Below are 22,878 nucleotides of genomic sequence, written 5' to 3' on the forward strand. Positions count from 1 at the left end.
TAAAGCAGGCTTGAACTCAGCTTTTGATTAAAACGTAGTTGTGTGGCCTTCTAGCTCAGCTTTAATTGCATTTAAAATTCCTTTCCGCACCCATACTGAAGATGGCAAACCAATATTAATAAAGTCGGCTTAGAGCAGTTCAGCACCTGAGCAACAGCTTCTTGACAAAAGTTATTTACCTAACTAGAGTTTCATTTCAAAGTTAACATGTCTCTGTGCCACTTGAATAAGGCACTCATCAGAAAACTCTGTTAGACATTTTAACCCAGTTTAATTTATTCCCTGAAAGTTTAATCCTCTGCTGAAAAGAGTGGTTGCAAATTTTCCAGAGTCACAATCCACTGAAGTGAAAAATGTTTAATGACATCATAGGTACTGAGCTTCAAGAGTTTAGTTAAAAATCTTCTTCAAAATGTAAAACAGAGGGCAAAAGTTAATAGGATATTTTATATAGTTATATTTCAATCCTATTCCAAATCTTTCTAAAGTCACTTGCATCTCTACCATTAAAGCTGTATGAAATGAGTTACTTAGACATCTCCAGGGAGTAGGGAAAAAAAAAAAAAAAACACTTAAATTTTAAACCATAAAAGCAAATCTCTTCTGAGCCTTGACATTTAAGTGGCTCATTCAGTCATTTTACATTTTATAAAACTCGCTTTGTAATCACATCAGCCAAACAAAGCAACTATTAGGTGCTGACTACCCACAGCGTTCTACCCAACTGTATGAGAAAGTGGCTCATAGTGCACAACACAGGGTGCTTTGGTGCCCATGTGGCATCAACTCAGACTTCATTTTTTACAGTAAATTGTGCAACAGAAGCCTGTTTATCTGTTATTGAAATATTTTTGGTTTGACTGCCAGAGAGTGAGGATAAAAACAGGGGAGGAGAGAAAATAAAATCTGAATTGACTTTGTTTTTGGCACAGTAGAAAGCATTTTAGTCCTCTTTATAGTCTCCTAAAAATCTAATTATTCATTGGCAGATATACCTTTATAGCACAACTGGGTAGTTGTTCTAAAGTATGCAAAGCACACATTTCAGATTTCATAGGCGATAATGACCACTTTATAGCCTGTCAGGTCATGGCCTATTTGGCCTAGTTACAGAGATATTGCTTCATGGTTCAGTACTCTGAGAGCTGATGATGTCTCCAGGCCAGCGAAGGTGTCATTGACATAATAGAAAGTAAGAGTTTCTGTGCGACTCTAATGAGATGCTTTGTAGAGAATAGATCAACAATGTCGTGGCTTGGGTAGTACAACTCTGATGGGGACATTGGGTGGTATTTCTCTCTCCTGTATCATTAAAGAAAGGAAAGGAAAGGAAAGGAAAGGAAAGGAAAGGAAAGGAAAGGAAAAAAAGGGAAAGAAAAAGGAAAACAAAAAAGGACAGGAAGAAAGGACGAAAACAAATAAAAATCTATGGTTTGAATCAAGTTTCTTTATAAAGGCATACTTTCACATTCTAATACTAGGATTATTTGTGCAAATAATATTATGCTTGGAGTATTACCACTTCAAAAGGATAACAGTTCTTTGGTTGCCAAATGACTTGGAAAGTCATCATATAGGCAATTCCCATGGACAAGGGCATCTGCCTTAAGAATTGGGATGTGAGCCCATGGCCTGGCTTGAGTCCATACTCTTACCACTATGCCAAGATACCTAAAATGTGCAATTTTTTCTACATGAATTTAAATTATGTAAATTAAATTCTTTCATATAAAGTTAACTACATGGATCAATATAGCCATCTTGATGAGTAAAAATAAAACAAATTAAAGGAAATGTTATTAATATCTACCATTTATTGAGGATAAACATTCATATACATGGTCTCTAATTCTCAAAATAAAGCTGGGGCAAGGGTATTAGTATCTCTAATTTACAATGAGGAAAAAAAATTGAGGTTTAAGAGTATGGCTTTGAAATTGTCATTTGGCCATGAAACACCTGCTTAATATATAATTCATTATTTGCACACCTGAGCACCTGGTATGGAATGAACAGTGTGATTTGCCAGTTAATTTCTTTGTGTGTGTGGAATGATGATTTAGATTACACTTGAACTTGAAGTTCTATATTCAAGATTGAAATATGAGGATACCCCTACTTGGTCAAGGTCAATTGGCTCATTCCTCTTCAAGGAACTGAATAATAATGTTCCTGTTAAATAACAATAGATAGTATTACCACCTTTATTTGGTAATGGTAGAACCACCCTGGGATTTGGGGCCAGAACCTGAATTTTCCTTCCTGGATATGTGATTCTAAGGAAGACTTTTTGCCAATGGGCTTTTGTTTCCTCCAATTTATCATGGAGCTATTGGTGTCTCCATCCCAGGAAGGATTTTGGAGATCAATCCACTCATATAACATGTTAATATATGGTGAAAATGATAAACACTATGCAAATATTACTTAAAAATCTTTTTGATTAAAACAAAATAATATCATCCTTAGACTGATAAGTTTTGTGAACCCAGAAAATAGATTAAAAAAACACAAAAATTAGTTTCATTTAACACACTGTGAAATGGAAGAGGGCATAAAATGACAAAATTTTATGAGTTTATTATCAAAAATAGAAAAACAATGATATACAATGCAAATTAATTACCTGTAAAATTATATTAGTCTAAATAATTTAACAAGGCTATGCTTTAGCATACTATAATATTATTCTCTCTGCACCTACTCAAAAGCGTGGCTTCCTATACTCTCAAATCAATGAACACTCTTTTCCCATTATCATCTTTGTCAACCATGATCCCTAGAATTTTATTATAAACTGATTTTCAGTGCACAGCAGACAAATTGAGACACATTTTACAAATTAATTAACTCAAATCTTTACATTTTACAAGAATGTAAAAGAAAAAGAAACAGAAAGGCTGCTGAAGCGTTATGACAACTAAGTGTAATGCATGATATTGCCCTGGATCCTGAACCAAAAAATTAGTAAACATAATGGATATTATTGGAACAACAGATGGCATTTAATATTGACTACAGGTTAAGTTATAGTAATGTATCAAGGTTAAATTTACTGATTTTGATAGTTGTATTATGGTTATAGAAGAGACTGTCATTCTTCTTAGGAACTATTTCAGACTTCTTTTTACAATTGAGGTATAATTGACATAGAACCTTATATTAGTTATAGGTGTACAACATAATGATCATATATATATATATATATATATATATATATATATATATAGTGAAATGATCACCACAATGAGTCTAGCTAACATTTTACACTATACATAGTTACAAAAATCTTTTTCTTGTGGTTACAAATTTTTCCAGAACCCTTTTACAGATAAGTGGGCATGATGTCTCCAACTTACTCTGAAAATGGCTTGGAAAAAAAATCTATATACATACATTTTTACATATATAAGAGAAAAAGAGAAATATAAACAATGAAATGAAATTAATTAGTGAATCTGAGTAAAGGGGCTATGTAAGTTTCTTATAACTTTCTGTAAGTTAGAAATTATATCAACATTTTAAAATTACAGAAATATAAACATAAATACCATTTCTACACAGATTCAGATTCAGATGGATCATCCTCACAGTGTATCTAAAGAACCAAGACCACTTGGTAAAAGATGACCTCACTTAAAAATGCACTTCTTGACTGTTTAAAACTAATCTCTACTTTCAGAAAAAACACATAAATTTCACATCTTCCTTTTAACGTGTCAAACTATGAAATAAATATTTTGACTAAAATCAAATCAATGGTACATTTCAAATATGCTATTTAATGCTGTACACATTCCAACTCCCACCCCCCACCCCCAACACACACCAATTGCAACATGATTCTCAGCAAGATTACAGCTCACATTACTGGCTTTTCGTTAGCATTCCCTGTTGAGAGTCACTGACTCTCAAAGCTCATTGCAGAAAGGGGAGGGCTCCAAAATACTCAGACTGTTATTTATTGAAAAAGTACTGATGTAGGTTATCTAGAATGAGCAGGCATACAGAAAGATTTGAAGTGAGTAAAATGACTTCCCTGAGGTAATTTTTGAAAATGTTTGAGATCATAGTTACTTAACAAATGCTTGTTGATGTATTTATAAAAGAGAGACTCAGAAACTGGTGCTTCAACTTTGCTTTAAAAAAAAAAATCTTGGGGCACTTGGGTGGCTCAGTAGGTTGAGTGTCCGACTCTTGATTTTGGCTTAGGCCATGATTCCAGGGTAATGGGGTCGAGTCCTGTGTCAGGCTCTGCACTGAGCATGGAGCCTACTTAAGACTGTCTCTTTCTCCTTCTGCTCCTCTTCCTGGCTCATGCACTCTCTATATAAACTAAAAATAAAATTAAATAAAAATTAAAAAAAAATAAGTTTTCTGAAAATAGAAACTGACAAAGTTTTTGGAAACAAATCTAAAGCACTTTCTCTATTAGAGATGGAAGAATAATTCTGTGTTGTAATTTGCTTTAACCGGTTACTGTGGTTTCCTCGTTTTGATTCTTTCTTCCTGCAGAGCAGTCACTATTCAGACTTAAATGTTGGTAGATTTGTGTACACAGGCAACCCCAGGGACCCCAAGCTACAATTGCCATGAAGTGCCTTTTGTTTTAGGGTTGGCACATGGTGCCATATTTCCATAGTAGCCCTTCCTGTCACAAAATTAAGAAACCCTTTAACAAAAATAAGCCAGTTCCTTCTTTTGAAGTTGACTCCCTGATTTCTAGAGCTTCGACAAACTCTGAAGGAGATATCAAGTACCCACTTTCAATAAAAGTGAACTTTGGAATACAGGAAAAGTGGGCCAGACGATAGGAAACCTTCACTACAATTTTAACTCTGTCCCTAACAATCTTGTAAGCTTTAGGGCAGTTACTCAGCTTCCTGAGTTTTAAAACATTTTCCAGGGAGGTCTCTTTAGCTTCAGATATTTTGGGATTGGGGCGCCTGGGTGGCGCAGTCGGTTAAGTGTCCGACTTCAGCCAGGTCACGATCTCGCGGTCCGTGAGTTCGAGCCCCGCATCAGGCTCTGGGCTGATGGCTCGGAGCCTGGAGCCTGTTTCCAATTCTGTGTCTCCCTCTCTCTCTCTGCCCCTCCCCCATTCATGCTCTGTCTCTCTCTGTCCCAAAAATAAATAAAAAACGTTGGAAAAAAAAAAAAGATATTTTGGGATTGTAACTCTCAACAGTTGTGGATTTTTGCAATATGGACACAAGGCAGAAATGTCACAGTCATATCGCATTTATTTACAACCTATCAATTCTAGAGTAAAGCCAAAAATGCCTTTGAGACTCAAATTTTTTAATAACAATTTAATTTGTACTGTTAATGGACACTTTTACAGTTTAATTTTGAGACTTTGCAAACACACCCATAAAACTGGTTGTATTGCTTCACATTTATAAAACCTACTACATTTTCCAAGCAAATGGCATTTATGCAAAGAAATAGCCTAACACATGTCTGTCTGTTTCAAAGCAACTATTATTTGTCAATACAAATGTACACTTGAATAGTGCAAAGAAAATGCCCCCAGAAAATTTGGCAGGCTCTTGTTGAAGGAACTTCTGCTTTTAGAATCCCATCAGCATTTTCTTTCATTATTATATTTAGGATCAAATTTCCAGAAATTCAAGAAAGAAAATTCAGATAATGGTACTAAGTTTCTTGCCATCTGAGAGACCATACTTGTTTTGTTAAGTCTTTCTGATGTTCGTCAACCTCCAAAATACAGTTATGTTCATCTAGGTAATACTGTTCTTATTCACTTTTCACTTTTATTTAAATGAAAATTCTTATAGTTATTTGGATATTTTTTCTGCAACATTTCTGACTGGTTGTAATGGCCTGTAGCAGCCACTGACTTGTATTTTCCTAGAAAAACATCACCTTTTCTCTTGTATCACTGCATTTTTACAGAATTACACAAAGCCTCCACAAAGGCTTACAATATAAACACGTTTATCTGTGTCAGAAAATGAGCTGTTCATCTGCTTATGCAGCAAGCTCATCAGCAAAAGGATATCATTATGTGTGGATAGGCACTCCATTCAAAAATCCATTTATTCATTCAGCCAACATTTGTAGAGCACCTACTTGGAAACTGATATTTTATTAAGTGTAGTAAAAAGTAGTTACCAAGACATTGGGTGGGTTTATCATGGAGATAACAGTTCATGGAAAGGAAGGAAGGAAGGAAGGAAGGAAGGAAGGAAGGAAGGAAGGAAGAAATGAAGAAGGAAGGAAGAGGGAGGGAGGGAAGGGGAGAAAGAGAATGAGTGAGAGAGAGAGGGAGAGCAAGGAGGGAAGGTAGGAAGGAAGGAGTAAATATAGATAATGGTGTTACTTTCGTGAATGAACAGTATAGGGCACCCTGAAAGGATCAAAGATTACTATGGAAATGAAGTTTAAACTAGGCTATAAAATAAGTAAGATTTAACTAGGCAAATGGGAATGGATTCTAAGGATTCCAAGGTTGGGGAAGCAGCCTATGCAAAGGTCCTGAAGTTGGAAGAAAGAGAACATGTAAAAAATGCATTCAGATATGATCAGAACTCTAAGGCCAAAGGAAAGCATAGCCAAGATTAGGCTGGAGATGTAGAAATAGGGTGCACTGACCTAGACTAGTTCCAAACAAATAAATATAAGAGTCTTAATCCTTAACACACTATCTGTTAGGAACTGAAGATGTACAAGAGCTTCTTTAGTTGGTGATGATTGCTGTAGGAGTTCATTGAGCAACAGCAGCTCCTTCCTGGTCTCTGCAACTCACAGAAGAGGTGGCTCCCTGGGGCTGTGTCACTCAGCAGTGACTACAAAGTTTCCTGCTCTATCTTCTTTTTTAAAGAGCTCCAGAACCCTTCATGATAACAATTCTGACTTCAACACCACGAATAAAGACAGCTGTCAGATGTCCTAGTTGTGCCCTCTAGTGGCAACTAGAGTGTTACCCAGCTCTTCTGAAAAGGATAAACTGCCTCTCAGAGTTTGGAAGTAAGTGAACGTAGGGACATACTAGGGAAGGAAATTCTACCCTAACAACCTATCCTTCTTTCAGTTATCCTATGATACGTTATATCCAAAGTTTTCATGGCAGTACAAATTACTAATGCTGTAATAAGTCATTTTAAAGTTCATTAGTCTGTTCAATAAATGGTTTTGGAAAAAACAGACAGCTACATGTCAAAGAATGAAACTGGACCACTTTTTTACACCACACACAAAAAAAATTCAAAATGGATTAAAGATCTAAATGTGAGACTTGAAGCCATAAAAATCCTAGAAGAGAGAGCTTAGGCAGTAATTTCTCTGACATCAGCTATACCAACATTTTTCTGGATTTATCTCCTGAGGGAAGGGAAATAAAAGCAGAAGTAAACTATTGCAATTACATCAAAATGAAAAGCTTCTACAAAGGGAAGGAAGCGATCAACAAAAGTAAAAGACAACCTACTGAATGGGAGAAGATAGTTGCAAATGACATATCCAATAAAGGGTTAGTATCCAAAATATATAAAGAACTTATGTAACTCAACACCAAAAAACTCCAAATAATCCAATTAAAAATGGCCAGAAGACATGAACAGACACTTCTCCAAAGAAGACATACAGATGATCAATAGACACATGAAAAGGTGTTCAACATCACTCATTATCAAGGAAATGCAAATCAAACCTAGAAGGAGATCACCTCATACCTGTCAGAATGACTAAATTCAAAAACACAAGAAACAAGTGTTGGCAAGGATATGGAGAAAAAGAAACCCTTGTGCACTGTTGGTGGGAATGCAGACTGGTGCAGTCACTGTGGATAATAGTATGACAATTCCTCAAAAATAAAAAATAGAACTACCCTATGATCCAGTAGTCCCACTACTGGGTATTTACCCAAAGAAAACAAACACATTAATTCAAAGGGATATATGCACCCCTATGTGTATTGTGGGATTATTTACAATAGCCAAATTATGGAAGCAACCCAAGTGTCCATCAATAGATAAATGGATAAAGACGATGTGGTATGTGTATATATATACATATATGTGTGTGTGTATATATATATATATATATATATATATATATATATATAATGGAATATTATTCAACCATAATAAAGAATTAAATATTGCCATTTGCAACAATATGGATGGAGCCAGAGAGTATAATGCCAAGCTAAATAAGTCAGAGAAAGACAAATACCATGTGATTTCACTCATGTGTGGAATTTAGGAAACCAAACAAATAACAAAGGGAAAAAGAGAGACAAACCAAGAAACAGACTCTTAACTATAGAGAACAAATTGATGGTTATCAGAGGGCAGAAGGTTTGGGGGATGGGTGATCTCTATCACCTATTTCACCCCAATAGGTGATGGGGATCAAAGAGTACACTTACTGTAATGAGCACTGAGTTACGTATGGAATTGTTGTATCACCATATTGTACACCTGAAACTAACATAACACTGTATGTTAATTATATGAGAATTAAAATTCAAAACTTAATACAAGTGAAAAAAAGAACAATAAAAAACAGGTATATAATCTAAACTGAAGAAAAAAGTTACATTAAAGGTCAAGGGGATTTTAGAGCTCTGACTGTAGACATATTTTCATCTAAACTCCCATTGTGACTTCACTTACAGCATTCTGTCATTTTGGGGCTCTGTTTACTCCATTCCTTTCATGATCTATATCTCCCTATACCATAAACTTTGGGTGAACATCCTTCTTTGATTTAGTGACACCGCTTACTTAGTTCCCTTGGTGACAATAAGAGCAAAGTTTTTTTTTTCTTTTTGGACTCCAGGCATGCCACTATATCTGATTAATTGGATTATCATTAAAGATGATCCAGAGGCCATCTTTTTTCTTGTTTATGAAATTTCTCTGCCTAAATATCCTTTTTCCATCTAGCTCTTTGGTATGAGATTCCACATGCCATGAGAATAGCGGAGAGGGGTTGGTAAAGACCAACGTGAAATCTAGCCCAGACGGTGGACAATAGGTGCATTTGGTTCCAAAGCTGACGGGCACTGGATAAGAGATCTGTGGAGGATAGAGTCTGTTTACCCAGTGCTAGGAATCTTACAAGAAAGAAACTGAAAGTCAAAGAATGCCTGCTAATATTTTGGGAGGGGTTTTAGAAAAACAAAACAGAGCAAAACAAAACAAAACAACAGGCTAGTTTAAGAGCTTTCAAGGGATTTTATTATTTTGTTTTGTTTGTTTGTTTGTTTATTTATTTATTTTTGTGGACACACTGGCCGTTGAAGTTCCCTGTGCATGAGTTGTGTCTTCCCTGAGCTACGTTTAAGAGCCACTGGGGCCTGGTGCTCTAGGTGTATGTGTCTTTACCACATCTTTGGCTAAAGCATGATCCAAAAATATTTATTTACTCAATGTCAAAAGTTATTACATAACTCAAACTCCATCATCATCAACTTTTGATGAAATGGTGAGGGGTCCATTTTCCTTGCTAGATTTTGTATCTTCTCAGAACACTGTATTTGTTCCACTTCAGGAAACTGGGGATTCCTAGTCCACAGGATTTTTATGGTAGTATGGAGGGACTGTATTTCTAGGATTTTAGCCCCTATTATATTTCTGTGTTGGCTGTCTGGCTTGCTGTCCACTCTGTAACTGGGAAGCTCTTAGCAGTGCCCACACACTGTAGCCTGATATGAATGATGTCCTAGAAGAATTTTTGAACCTATCTAGGACCTAAATGGCAAAGGGATGATATTGCCTTATAACTAGTTTCTATCACTTCTTTTATATAATTTTTTGTCTCTATTGAAATATTTCCAGATCAATCTCTTGATAATCAGAGGGTAAGTAGGTATATTGTCTCAAAAAATATCAAAGTCCTTATTCCTCAAGAATTTGAGCTTCTTTTGGGTAAGGTGTACTATTATTACTACTCAATATGTAGATATAAGTTACTGAAAATAGGGCTGTAAGGTGAATCAGTCCTTCCTCATTTGGTTCATGCTAGATAGGCATGCACTTTGACCTTCATTACCATCCATATAAAAAGCCTTTTTTTTTTTTTTTTTAAGGAAAATCACTCGTATTAACCTTAATTTCAGAAAGAAAGACACTGGATCTAACCAGCCATTCCTACATATGCAACATTTCTCTTTTCCTCAAAGACATCTGGATTTACTGACAAATTCAAATCTCTTTAAGGGTAATGAAAAAATGATGCTGAAAATGATGCTGAAATGGCTTTATTTCAGCCCAGAAATACTCTTTCAACATGTTATTTTAGACATTTTGTTCATCATATTAACCACATACCCAGAGGTCTTTACATGAGCTACTCCTTATGTAGTCTAAATGGAAGTAATATAAAATACTAACAAAAGAAGCAACTTTTGCAATGCAAACCTGGGTAATCCATAGTTACACTCTGAAAGAATGGGTTAAGTGAGGCTAAGTGGAATAATTACATTTAATTTCTCATTAATATTAATGTGTTTATGTGTCAAAACTTACATTAGTTTATACAGCAAGCATGAGGGAGGGGACAATATTTTCACAGGATGAAAAACTGTATTTCTCAGTAACAGAAACTATTGTTCATGCCTCTTCATAAGGTGTGTTTTTCCCCTGCAGTTAAAGAACGAAGAAGATTTTTAATATAATTTCTTAAGAGTACCTGTAGGAAAAGGAACCAAAGAGAAAGCTAATGATTATGGTTATACAAACTTGTGAGGAGCTCAGTTATCCATGACTCACACCAATTTCTAATATAGTGATGTTGAGAACAGTTAGTACCCTATGTTAGAAGTGAGCCATCCTCTGTGGAAACACGAGAACTCATGGGGTAACATACCTAAAATTCTTAGCCATTTGAGCATTCTTCAAACTGACAAGGACACCATGTTTCTAGTTTTTGAGGATGACATGGAATGTTCAGTCTGGTCAGGAGGCCTTCTTTTAAAATTATTATGTTAAAGATAAATTATTGCCCACATTTGCCAATACTAAATCATAATGTAATCAGTATGGTCCCTTATCACCGCCTACTGCTAAAGATGACCACAGAGTTGTTACAATTATGCCAATTTTCATCTCAGTTTGTTTGGATCATTTGAGCAGATGTAATGTCTCTAGTGAGAACCAGGAATAGAATAGCAGTGTGCATTCTGAAAGGCTTGTTTTTCTTTTCTTGAGGGTTTCATAACCAAGCCAAGCATAATAGCTCTCACATGTCGAACTCATACTGTTTCCCCTATTCTTATGTGTATTACATATAAAATCTTCTACTTTATGTTCATGAAAACCCAATGAGTGGGGTATCATCTCTATTTTCTATTGGAGAAAATGTGGTCCTAAAGAGTCACTAATGATAAAATAACAGATTTTGGAGTTAGTCCTGCGATCTCTGACTGCAAAGCCCATTTTCTTAGTTTGTATGCAGTACAACCTCATAGCACCTACTGGATTAAAGGAGAAGCACAAAGTTCCTTGTCTGCTTTTTCATTGTTAATGCAACACTGTTGCTCCTGGAGCACTGCTTTGAAGCATAAGGAAATGATGTATTTTTGATGTATTAAAACACTAACCCATTTCCTCTGGCTTATCATATGTAATAAAGGCACTTCAGGTATTGTCAATGTCAAGTGCAGCCTCAAAACTTTCAAGAGAGAAATCTCTTAAGGTCATATGTACCAACCCTTCCCCAGTCTTGATTGTGACTAAATGGTTAATGACCTTAACTGTTGAAATAGATGTAAGTAAGAATATAAACCATACAGGTAATTTATACAGTGGTTACTGTATGCGAGGTATTCCCTCCCCCAAGTTACAAAATGTCATACTGTAGAAGAACATCCCTCAAAGAGTTTATAGACCTCTTGGGAAAATTTGATGAAAAGCCTCATATATCTAGAAATATCTGCATGTTTTTCTCTGAACTAGCTAAGAAACAGGCTGGAGATTGCACAATGCCTGAAATAGAGAAAATTTAAATTATTTTTTGGAGAGAAAAACGTCAAGCAGAACAAAGTGAATTAAATGATGAACATTTGACCCAGTGTAAGCCTATGTCCAATAAAGACATTTTAAGGCATAGACAACTTAGTTTATCCCCTCTGAACGCTTTCTAAAAGAATCACACAACTCTATACATCAATAAAAATTAAAATCCAGCTCAAGGGAGGAAGGAGTGAGATATTTGAAACAACAATGGCAGAAAAAGTAGTAGAATCAAGGTTAAAAAACAACTATAGGTAACCTGGCTGTGAAATAATGTAATGATTAAGGATCTATCACAAAAGGTAAACAAAAAGTGGAAGTATAGTACATTCATATATAAAATTCTATCTTCCCCTTTAATAAAGATGACATACCTGGATGTATAAGAGATATGTCTCTCTAAAGTATTTTGTTGATGGGAAAGTATACAATATAATTCACAAAATATGACACTATATACATAGTATTTATATATGAAAAATAGTTGAGATATTTATAAACAATATACACCAAAATTTTGACAGATTTTTACCTCTGAAGAGAGAGATGGGATTATAAGAGAGAAGAGGTTGATGATGAAGCCAGGCTTTTACTTTTCATTTAATAAATTCTATAATGTTTGAATATTCTTATAAACATAGTAATGTAGAATTTCATATTTAAAATAATTTTAAGAGTAAAAGACATAGCCTGTGGAATAATAGGGAGTAGCTTTTTCACTTAACAGCAGTAATCTGGTCAAGCTCTTTTTGAGTTTTTATATACCCATCTGTAAGCTGAACATAACAATATTGACTTTAAAGTGTGTGTGTGTGTGTGTGTGTGTGTGTGTGTGTGTGAGAGAGAGAGAGAGAGAGAGAGAGAGAGAGCGAGCAAGTGTGTTTGAATAGTTTAAATACAATACAATGCCATATCTGAAAACTAATTACAATGACTGGAATATAGTGTGCCCTTAGCCAATAGCAGCTAATAGTATGCAACATATTTTCAACATAGCAAATCATAAAATTGTTAAAATGAAGTAATCATAGAGCAAGACCACTTTGCTGATTAGTTATTCAATGTTGAAAGATATTGCTTAAGCATCAAGTTGTTTAAAATTTTTGGCTTAAGTATTCATACAGTTGATGAAATAAATACATAATTTTCAAAGTAATCTTGAAATTATTTATATTGAATAGTAATAGATCGACAGAAAAATGTGCATGTTAGTAGAAATTAAAAGGCATCTTATCACAACATCTGGGGAAACCTCTAGCTGGAGATAGTACACGTAGAGGAGTGAAATGTTTATATACCGTCTCATAAGGCCAGGAGCATAATTGAGGTGACAATATAGTAGAGGGGTGGTTTATTTTCCCAAAGTGGTATCATTCAAAAGTATTTTAAAAGGTGATGTAAGACATTGTGATTGTAAGCCTTTAATGAAAAGGTATTAGAAAAAGCGATGTGAAAGTATGGCCCTAAAATATACAGAGAAAGAGCTAGATCAAAGTGTGGTAGCTCTTATATCTTACATTCTGCCATCTGAGGCGTATTTTCTTCTCAGCCCCATGCACGGATCCTGCCCCAGACATTTTCCCTTCATGTTAGATCCAAGCTCTGTCTGTGTTTATGGTTGCAGGAAATGACGCTTCTCTTTGCACCTATTTTTGGATGTTTTTTAATGTATACTTTCAATTTCATACATCTAATTATGTTAGGAATCTTTATTATCGTTAGGGATTCTAAGACAGTGAGAAAGACAAACACATATAATTTGTGGAAATGGTATCATTGGGCTGGCAAGCCTGCTCCTTTGGAATGGGCGTTGGTGACTTTTGACATGGCAAATTATACTGTCAGAAAGTATATTTGCTGTTTTCACTGGTATAGAATAAATTGCTTGTAGAAAAAGTTCATGATGCTTTGTGTTTTTAGAACTGAGTTCATTAGAGGTTGTCAGCTTTTTCATTTGTACTCATCTTTATGCCATAGTCTTCACCGCTTTTGTTACCACTCAGATATACTGACATCAAAGAATCTTCAGGTGACTTTTAAAAAGAAACTTGTTATTATGTTCGTAATATCAATAGTAGAGGGTGTTCTGGATGTAACGTTTCTTTTTACTAATATCTTTTTTTATTCGGTAAGATTCAAAAACTTTCAATTTTGTGTGTATATGTATGTGTTTCAAAAATGAAAGTTCTTAAGATGTAAAGCAATATGATAGAACGAGACAGCCAGTGATTCCTGACTGCAGCGGGGAGCGGATGCATCAAGCTAGTTGCTCTTTCTCATCTAGCATCATGTCTTCACCACCATGAAAACGAGCTTCAGTAAGGCCATTAGCAGTGGATTCAAAAGTCAAGAGGATTCTCTCCAGGTGTTTACACTTTTACACAAGACTTTTACTTGGAATTTGAATCTTCCCATGCCTGTCTTTACTCTCCCCAATTTTTCTTTGTTTCTATAACATTATTTTCTTTCTAATAGCCTCCTTTGTCTCTACCTAGCCTGGATCCTCTCCTGTTTGTCCTCAAAGCATTGGCATTACATATTGTTACCAGCCTTCTTCTGTATCCCCATGTTCTATCTGCAGAATGCCATCTATTCATACTACAAAATCAACATCACCATCTCACACGTTTCTCCAGACATTCAGACCCATGTTATCAACTTTCTTTAGATAGCACCACTGGAATGGCTTGCAGGCACCTTAACCTCCAGTTTTCCTCTGAGATTTAATTATATTTTCCAGCTAACTTGTTACCTTTGTATTCCCTGCAGATGCCAGGAAACTCGTTAATTCAACTTTTCATATTCCTGCTTAGCCAAAAAAATCATCCAGTTGAGTTAATCCTACCTCTGAAATATTTCATATCCATTTTTTCTCTTTTTCTTTTCCGTTGCCTTGGTTAAGCCTCATTTTACTTTCTCAAATGAAATATCACAATTAGTTATGTAATGAATCATTCTACCAGTCATTCTTCCTTCAAGGTCTCTCCTTTCAATGTCTAATCAGGGATTCTTCTAGAACTGGAATGACCTACTTAAAAGCAAAACAGAAAAAATTTAGTGCTTCCACATTACCTATAAGATTAAGTTTCAGTGCCTTAGTAGGAATATCACTATATGACCCTAGCCCACCTTCTTCAAGTTCTACCCACTTCTTACAACTTCTTTTCCTTCCTATCAGAGCTCCCTAAGGCTCAGCAATAAGGAACTATTTTCCATTCTTACATTTAACATGTCCCATCTAAGCTCTTTGCTTTTACACAGTATGTTCCTTATGTTTAGAAGTTCTCCTTAAGCTTATTTTCTCTCTGTTGAACTCCTAAACATCTTTTATCTCCAAGATCTGAGGATTATTTCTACTGTTACATCTTCTCTGTCTTTTAACTTTGATTTTAACTACTAGAATGTTGTATACATCACACTGTTAACATGCTTAATTTATTTTCCCATTAGACTGTGAACTTCTTGAGGGCAAGGACCATGTTTCATTTATCTTTGTATTTCTATTATTTAACTCAATATTAGCAGAGTTTCACTATATAGTTATTGAACTAATAAAACAAAATAAATCAGGATGCTTATGCTCGACATGTCTGGGGAATTTCTTATGGACCCAAAGGAAGGGAAGGGAAAGGAAGGGAAGGGAAGGGAAGGGAAGGGAAGGGAAGGGAAGGGAAGGGAAGGGAAGGGAAGGGAAAGAGAATAGAATATTCCAGACTGTGTTGTTGACAGTACAGCTGAAACCTGCTTTGATTCTGTGCTCAAACTGAGATGTTCTGGAGAGGTGTCTTGACAATCAGCACCAATGGAAGGCTTTCACATTATAAATAAATTCATTGCATTTGGTAGCTGAACAGCGTAATGGCTGAAGTTATGTTAATTTTTTGTTAACTTGAGTTTTACTGCCTATTCGACCTGCCATGTTTTTTCATTGTAATACAAGAACTCTCAAAATTATATGCTTTCTTTTTTTAATTGTTTGCTAAAGTTTTTGGTTATGCAAAAAGGAGATTTTCTTTTGAAAATATTTTCTGCTCTCACATCCTATTATTATTCATTTACATAAAATATTATGTAGTGAGATTTAAAGGTTAAACTATTTGAGGATGTTAATAGTATTAATAATGTTGAACAATCACTGTGGCCCAGGTACTGCTCTTAGTGCCTTAAATGGAGTGTCCTGTTTAATTCACACAGCAGCTCTATGAGAGAGGTGGGCATTATTCTCCTGTTTTCTACAAAAGAAAAACATAAGTATACACAAGTTGAGAAACTTCCCTACATCATATACCTGTTACAGACCTCAGCCTGGATTGGGAGGCCATCCGACTCCAGAACTCATACTCATAATCACTACAGCTGTGGAGAGTATAATTTAGAACTAAATTTCTGTTCTATCTGAAATTCAGAAGTTTTTCTGCCTGCCAGTCTTAGTGTCTTTTTTGGATAGATTGGTCCTTTAAAATCCTATCTCCCACTTCCATGTTTCTTTTCTTTTTTTTCTTTTCTTTTCTTTTCTTTTCTTTTCTTTTCTTTTCTTTCCTTTCCTTTCCTTTCCTTTCCTTTCCTTTTCTTTCCTTTCCTTTTCTTTCACTCCTTATATGGCATTGCTGGATTGCATTCTAATTACATTTAACTTCCTTTTTTGGGACAATTCATTACTGCTTCTTGAGCCAGTGCTCATTACAGTGCCTCTCCTGATCAACTGTGTCGATTCTGAGATACAAGTGCCAAGCCAGTACCAAATGCATTCCTGTATTTTTTTTTTTGTCATCCAAAGAATGGGAAAATAGTTATATAATTCCAGGTAAAAATGAGAAAACAGGATATGGGTTTGTTTCTTTTATTTCTTGTACCTTAAGCATAAATATAGAAGCTGTGTTAATGACAACATTTATATAATCAAGCAAGTTGAGATTTGGATGTTTGACTAACCAATTAGATTTCATTGAGACAACATAAAACAAATATACAAAAAATAAACTCCAAGCTAACAGATATGTACTACTCTTATAAATTAATGTTTGTTTTATAGAAAAAGTGTATTTTGAAATGTACTTCCTTCAGTGAATTGGTAGGAGAATTGTAGTTGTTTTTATTTGTTTTGTAAATTATAAAGTTATAATATTAACTTGGGAATTACTAAGGATTATACTTTTCATATTAGAGTAAAAATTGTTCCATAAAGAACTGACTTTATTATCAGGTGAAGAGGATAGGTGGGAAATTTATGCTTTTCCCTTAAGAAAAGTCATACATTTCTATGTATCATCCCCCTCCCCACAGGATATTTATTTCTCAGTTTCATCCCTTTAAGACTTAATATTCAGTCCTTGTTAAACAACAAATTGAATTTTGATAAGGCAGCCACTTAGCTATTTTTACTCACATACTGCTTGAGTATGATCCATTTCTGGAATGTTTTGGCATGAAGGGATTCTGAAAACAGGTGCAGGGGGAAAAGGTGCAGTTTGGGCGCAGGGGGAAAAGAGAGAGACCAATTCAAGGGTTGAGGAGAACTGAAGGGGAAGAACCTAGCACTAAAAGAAAGTTGGCAGCAAAGACAAACTTCTTTCAATTCCCAGTATTTGCCCCAAGATCAATAGTGGCCCATCTGATGATAGCCATCCTTGATTCCACATGAGGAGGTTTGTTCATTTCAGTTGGGTAATATGTTTTAAGAATTTGGAGACTATGTACATGAGGCTGATCTGTATTTCTCTTACATGTGATCTCATCCCCACCACAATCCATCCATTTTTCTGAGCCTCATCCCATCCCTAGGGTCTTATTCTCCCTTGGTCAGTGTTGGTCTCTCCTCTGTTATCCTCTGTGCACAATGGCCTTCTGGATCTTTTTATAAAGGTATCACTATTGCCTTGGGGATCACAGGGGTTGCAACTGGACTTAGACTAGCAGCCTGAAATAGTGACATTTTGTGTTAGCCTACCCAATATTGCCATCTTGGTTTTTCAGGGTATAGTCATGGGACATAAATCCATTATAAAATCTCATTTAGTCTCAGATACAATGAATTTGTGTGGGACTAACTAGCTTGCAGGGTTTTTTTTTTTTTTTTTTTTTTTTTTTTTTTTTTTTTAAAGCTCAGCATTACTGGGAAGAGACCAGCTTCAACTGGTAGTTTATCCTAGAGGGGAATGGCCTCATAGAATTCACATCTGTCAGTTTGAGCTGGGCAGAGATAAGACTATTTACCAGCTGGTAATGTAAAGCTCATTGTTCCTGAGGAATCTGTGAAAAGACAAGATTACAAGTTCTAAGTGATTTTGTTCTAGTTTAGATTACCAGGCCCTCTTGTATGTGTAAGTCCCTGGGAAACCTATCCTGTGCAGATTCTGAATACTTGGCCATGTGACCAAGAGCAAAGCTACTCTCAAGCCAGACTTCCATATATACTATTTGGTGGCCTTTTTTCTCTACTTGTCTTCACATAGCAGCTTGGAATTTATAAACATAGCTAAATTTAACTGAACCATTTACATGTATTAGCCATGCTATGAGGTAAGCACCATTGTTACCCTCACTTTGCAGTTGCAGGAAACTAAGTAAAGGGATGTTAAATGACTTGACCAAGGGCACACAGCTTGAAAGTGGCAGCACTGAGCATGGATTCCAGAAAGACTGGTTTAAAGTTTATGCCCTAGTCCCTAGGGATTGGGATAGAGTCCTTTTAGCACAAGTGACTGAGTAAAAGGCCATTCTCAGGCCAGGGTTGTATCTTAGCAAGAAGCCTCCGCACCTAAGTCTGTGGAGAGATCCCTAGAATGCAGCTCTAATTCCTAGTAGGCCTGAATTAAAAAGCTCTCCAGCAATTACCTCTTATTTTGAGAACAGTTTGGAAGGAGACTAGCAGGCCCAAATGAGGCTGCTGAGTGGTAGTCAGACTCATGTCTGAGATAGGACTTAGAACTGATTCTAGAGGGGGCTGGTGATAGAGGTTTATTGTGAATCTTGGCTCTTCAGCAGACTTACCTTAGAGGCAATCAGTCCACATCTTAAAGGGTTTATTTGTATTGGCTGTTTTGATTCCTGTGGGTCCTTAGCTGTCTTCTCTACTGTCCTTGAGCTCTCCATGTTAAGATCAGAAGTCACTGCTTTAACTTTAGACTAATGAATGCATCATGGATTCTCATTTCTTTCTTTTATTTCTTCTACACTAAAACATAAATATAGGAGCTGTGAAATATAGGACAATGCCTGTATAATTTGGCAAGACAGATCTGAATGTTTGAGCAGTCAGTTAGATTTAGGGTTCCCTGGTCTAGCTGTGGAATCTAAATCTTCCCAGAGAGAAGACCAGGATCCCAGGAGAATGGTTCTGAATGTGACTCTCAATATCCAACTTGAAGTGACCTCTCTGTCACTGACCATGTGTTGTTAGCTTCTCTAGATTGACAATTATCTATAAGACATTGTGTATTTGATATTTTCATTTATGTCCCTTTTCCTGGACCACATTTTAAGCCCTTAGGGTAAAAACATTATGTCTTATCCAGTATGTTCCATGCTACTAATAGCTGATAATAAACATGATTTCTTTTGACCAGTTAAAATATACTGGAGTCTCTTGCCAAAACTGACTTTTCTAATATAACTGTGGCATGGGTGACCAAAAATATTTAGGATGTTGTTTGACATAGTTCTGAGAATCATATAGTTTTAAAGCTAATGGCAATTTTGAAGTAGAAAAGTAACAATTATTTGTAAAATTTTTATTTTAAAAGTTTTTGGATCTTAGTGCTGAGAAATAACTGGTTTCATTTCTGTTTGAATGCAGTTTGCTCTACTCATCTTAGATGGTCTTTTCCTTGTCAAAGTCAATGCTTTTATATAGTCTTTCAGCCATGTTTAGTGGTTTTTATCCACCTATACCTCCTCTCTCCCATCATTATATAAAAATAGAAGTGGTGTTTTATCATGTGTTGAAAATATTGGCCAAATGCTGAAGATAATTTAAGTGAAGTATCTTCATTTAATTCTGAGCCTCTGAGAAAGAGCTGTTCTCAGATACAGAGATGTAAACACCATTGTTTTCTGTTCCATTTGCAGGTCACATGTGCCAATTTAACGAATGGTGGGAAGTCAGAACTTCTAAAATCAGGAAGCAGCAAATCCACACTAAAGCACATATGGACAGAAAGCAGCAAAGACTTGTCTATCAGCCGACTCCTGTCACAGACTTTTCGTGGCAAAGAAAATGATACAGATGTAGACCTGCGATATGACACCCCAGAACCTTATTCTGAGCAAGACCTTTGGGACTGGCTGAGGAACTCCACAGACCAACAAGAGCCTCGGCCCAGGGCCAAGCGAAGGCCCATTGTTAAGACGGGCAAGTTTAAGAAAATGTTTGGATGGGGTGATTTTCATTCCAACATCAAAACAGTGAAGCTAAACCTGTTGATAACTGGGAAAATTGTAGATCACGGCAATGGGACATTTAGTGTTTATTTCAGGCATAACTCCACTGGTCAAGGGAATGTATCTGTCAGCTTGGTGCCCCCCACAAAAATAGTGGAATTCGACTTGGCACAACAAACCGTGATTGATGCCAAAGATTCCAAGTCCTTTAACTGTCGCATTGAATATGAGAAGGTTGACAAGGCTACCAAGAACACACTCTGCAACTATGATCCTTCAAAAACCTGTTACCAGGAGCAGACCCAAAGTCATGTATCCTGGCTCTGCTCCAAGCCCTTCAAGGTGATCTGTATTTATATTTCCTTTTATAGTACAGATTATAAACTAGTACAGAAAGTGTGCCCCGACTACAACTACCACAGTGACACACCTTACTTCCCCTCCGGATGAGGATGGACATGGGTGAGACTGAAGCCTGAGGAATTAAAGGTCATATGACAGGGCTGTTACCTCAAAGAGGAAGGTCACATCTGTTGCCTGGAATGTGTCTACACTGCTGCTCTCGTCAACTGGCTGCAAAGACGCTAGTGGAAAACAATCCGATGTAATTTCTGCCCAGTCAGCTTCATCTCTCAGCATAGTTGTAAATCACTACAGGTTTTAAAGGCACACTTGAAGACATACTCTCACACATAGATATACACAAACACACATTCATATACATTTCAGCTTGCATCTGTCATGATTGCTGTCAAGAGGGCTTTCGTTATTTGACTCATAATGGTTCAGGATAAACTATCATCAAGCAAAAGGATTAACTAGACAGTGAATGGTTTCTAACACTTGCTGTTCTGGAAATCTCTTTTAAAGTCTTGAGTACATGCTAATCAATAATCCCCACTCATGCATTCCTACTGCTTGGAGTAGCTGTACTGGTAAATACTACTGTAGGAGTATATGCTTGTTCAAATGGAAAAAAAAATGTGTCTTTAGAGCTCAGTATTCTTTATTTTATGAACACAACAAAGTGTAGTAACTTTTTTCCAGCATACAGTAGGCACATTCAAGGTAATATAAGATGGCTCTTTTTTTTTTTTTCTATGGAGGGAGCCTGTTTTCAGTAAAGATGAGCAAACATTTGGAATTTACATGTGGGCAGACATTGGATTACAGCTTTCATCACCAGTCTTTGGACTTTCGCAAAGTTGAGACCAACTAAGGCTGCTTAAAACAAGTTCTGATCATTATATAAGAAGGGAAATGCCTGACAGACACCATGTAAGTTATAAGTGTCTGTCTTATCTTTACTACACATATTGTAACAAATTCAATATCCTAGTCTTCATTTGTATGAATGGTTTGTATTGTACATAGTTTAACCAAGTGTTATTTGAGCTGCTTATTAATATTAACTTGTACTTGTCTCTCTGCTTGTTATTGGTTAAAAAAGAAAAAAAAAGGATATGAGGAATCCATTTTATCAATGTAGCTGTGACCTCCATTAAAAAGACAAACTTAATGTACAAAGCATTTATTCAGCTCAAGTATTGTTGAAAGCTATACATATACAACATTACAGTCTGTCTGTATTTAGATATTTTATTTCTGGACAAAATGAAATGTACATAAAAATAAAATGCTTAAAGTTGAGTTTCAATATGTGCTTGTGTAAGATGGTGATTTAAATGGTTCTGACAGGAAGAATGTGCTGGAATACAGTAATGGTTTTGCATCTCATGTCTCTAAATTTGTACAGAACTATCTAAATTGCTATTAGTTGCCCAGTCAAAACAAGTTAGGAGTTTCAGTCTCAAGCCTGGCAAACAGTTGTGGCATACAGCGTTGCACACATTTTTGGTTTACTGTCGTGCTAGTTAATTCAAGAATACCAAATATCAATGAGCATAAGAGATGATTGAGGTCTCCTAAATGATTATAGCTGTTTTTTTTTTCCTGTATAGAGTCTTTATTTAGCAGGGAGATTGAGAAGAAGGTAATTTTTTTTTTCTTTAAAAGAAAGTCAAGATGTCTGAAGAACTGTGGCTGGCTTTCCCTGATTCTACTGTTATCATTCAACTCAACTGAGAAAATTACAATAGCAGTGAGAAGGCTTAGGTGTTCAATTTACTTATACCAAATTGGATCAATTTATTTATATAGCATTGTTTATGGACATTAAACTTTCTTTTAAAAAAATTACTGTATATAATCCCAGCGAAATAAACAGAAGAAAAAATATGTAAGGGAACCCATTTTTAAAGTCACAAATGAGGGATTGGGATATTAAGAGTCTCAAAGGTTAACCAAAGAAGCCAAATTAAAACACTAACCCATTTTCATCTTCCCTTCATACTGCATAAGGATAAGTATGTTCTCATATAGAAAATAATAGAAGTACTATAGGGAACACAAGACCACAGAGTTCTAAAGTGACGACTCAGCAACTGATTTGACTAAAGAAAGCCTTCAACTGCAAGTCAAAGACACATCATTCCATTTAATGTCCATCTCTCAA

General features: G+C 35.8%; 1 protein-coding gene across 1 annotated transcript in view; it reads left to right on the forward strand.

The window, feature by feature from the left end:
* NXPH1 (neurexophilin 1) overlaps nucleotides 1–22,020 on the forward strand; it is a 295,708-nt gene extending 273,688 nt beyond the window's left edge. The window contains exon 3 of the mRNA XM_019443443.2: nucleotides 20,052–22,020. Coding sequence (XP_019298988.1) covers nucleotides 20,052–20,813 — 762 coding nt within the window. The 3' untranslated portion in view covers nucleotides 20,814–22,020. The remainder of the gene's footprint in view (nucleotides 1–20,051) is intronic.
* Nucleotides 22,021–22,878: the final 858 nt, after the last annotated feature.

Source organism: Panthera pardus, unplaced genomic scaffold (assembly GCF_024362965.1).
Source record: "Panthera pardus isolate Hobbes unplaced genomic scaffold, ASM2436296v1 HiC_scaffold_8, whole genome shotgun sequence".
NCBI classification, from domain to species: Eukaryota; Metazoa; Chordata; class Mammalia; order Carnivora; family Felidae; genus Panthera; species Panthera pardus.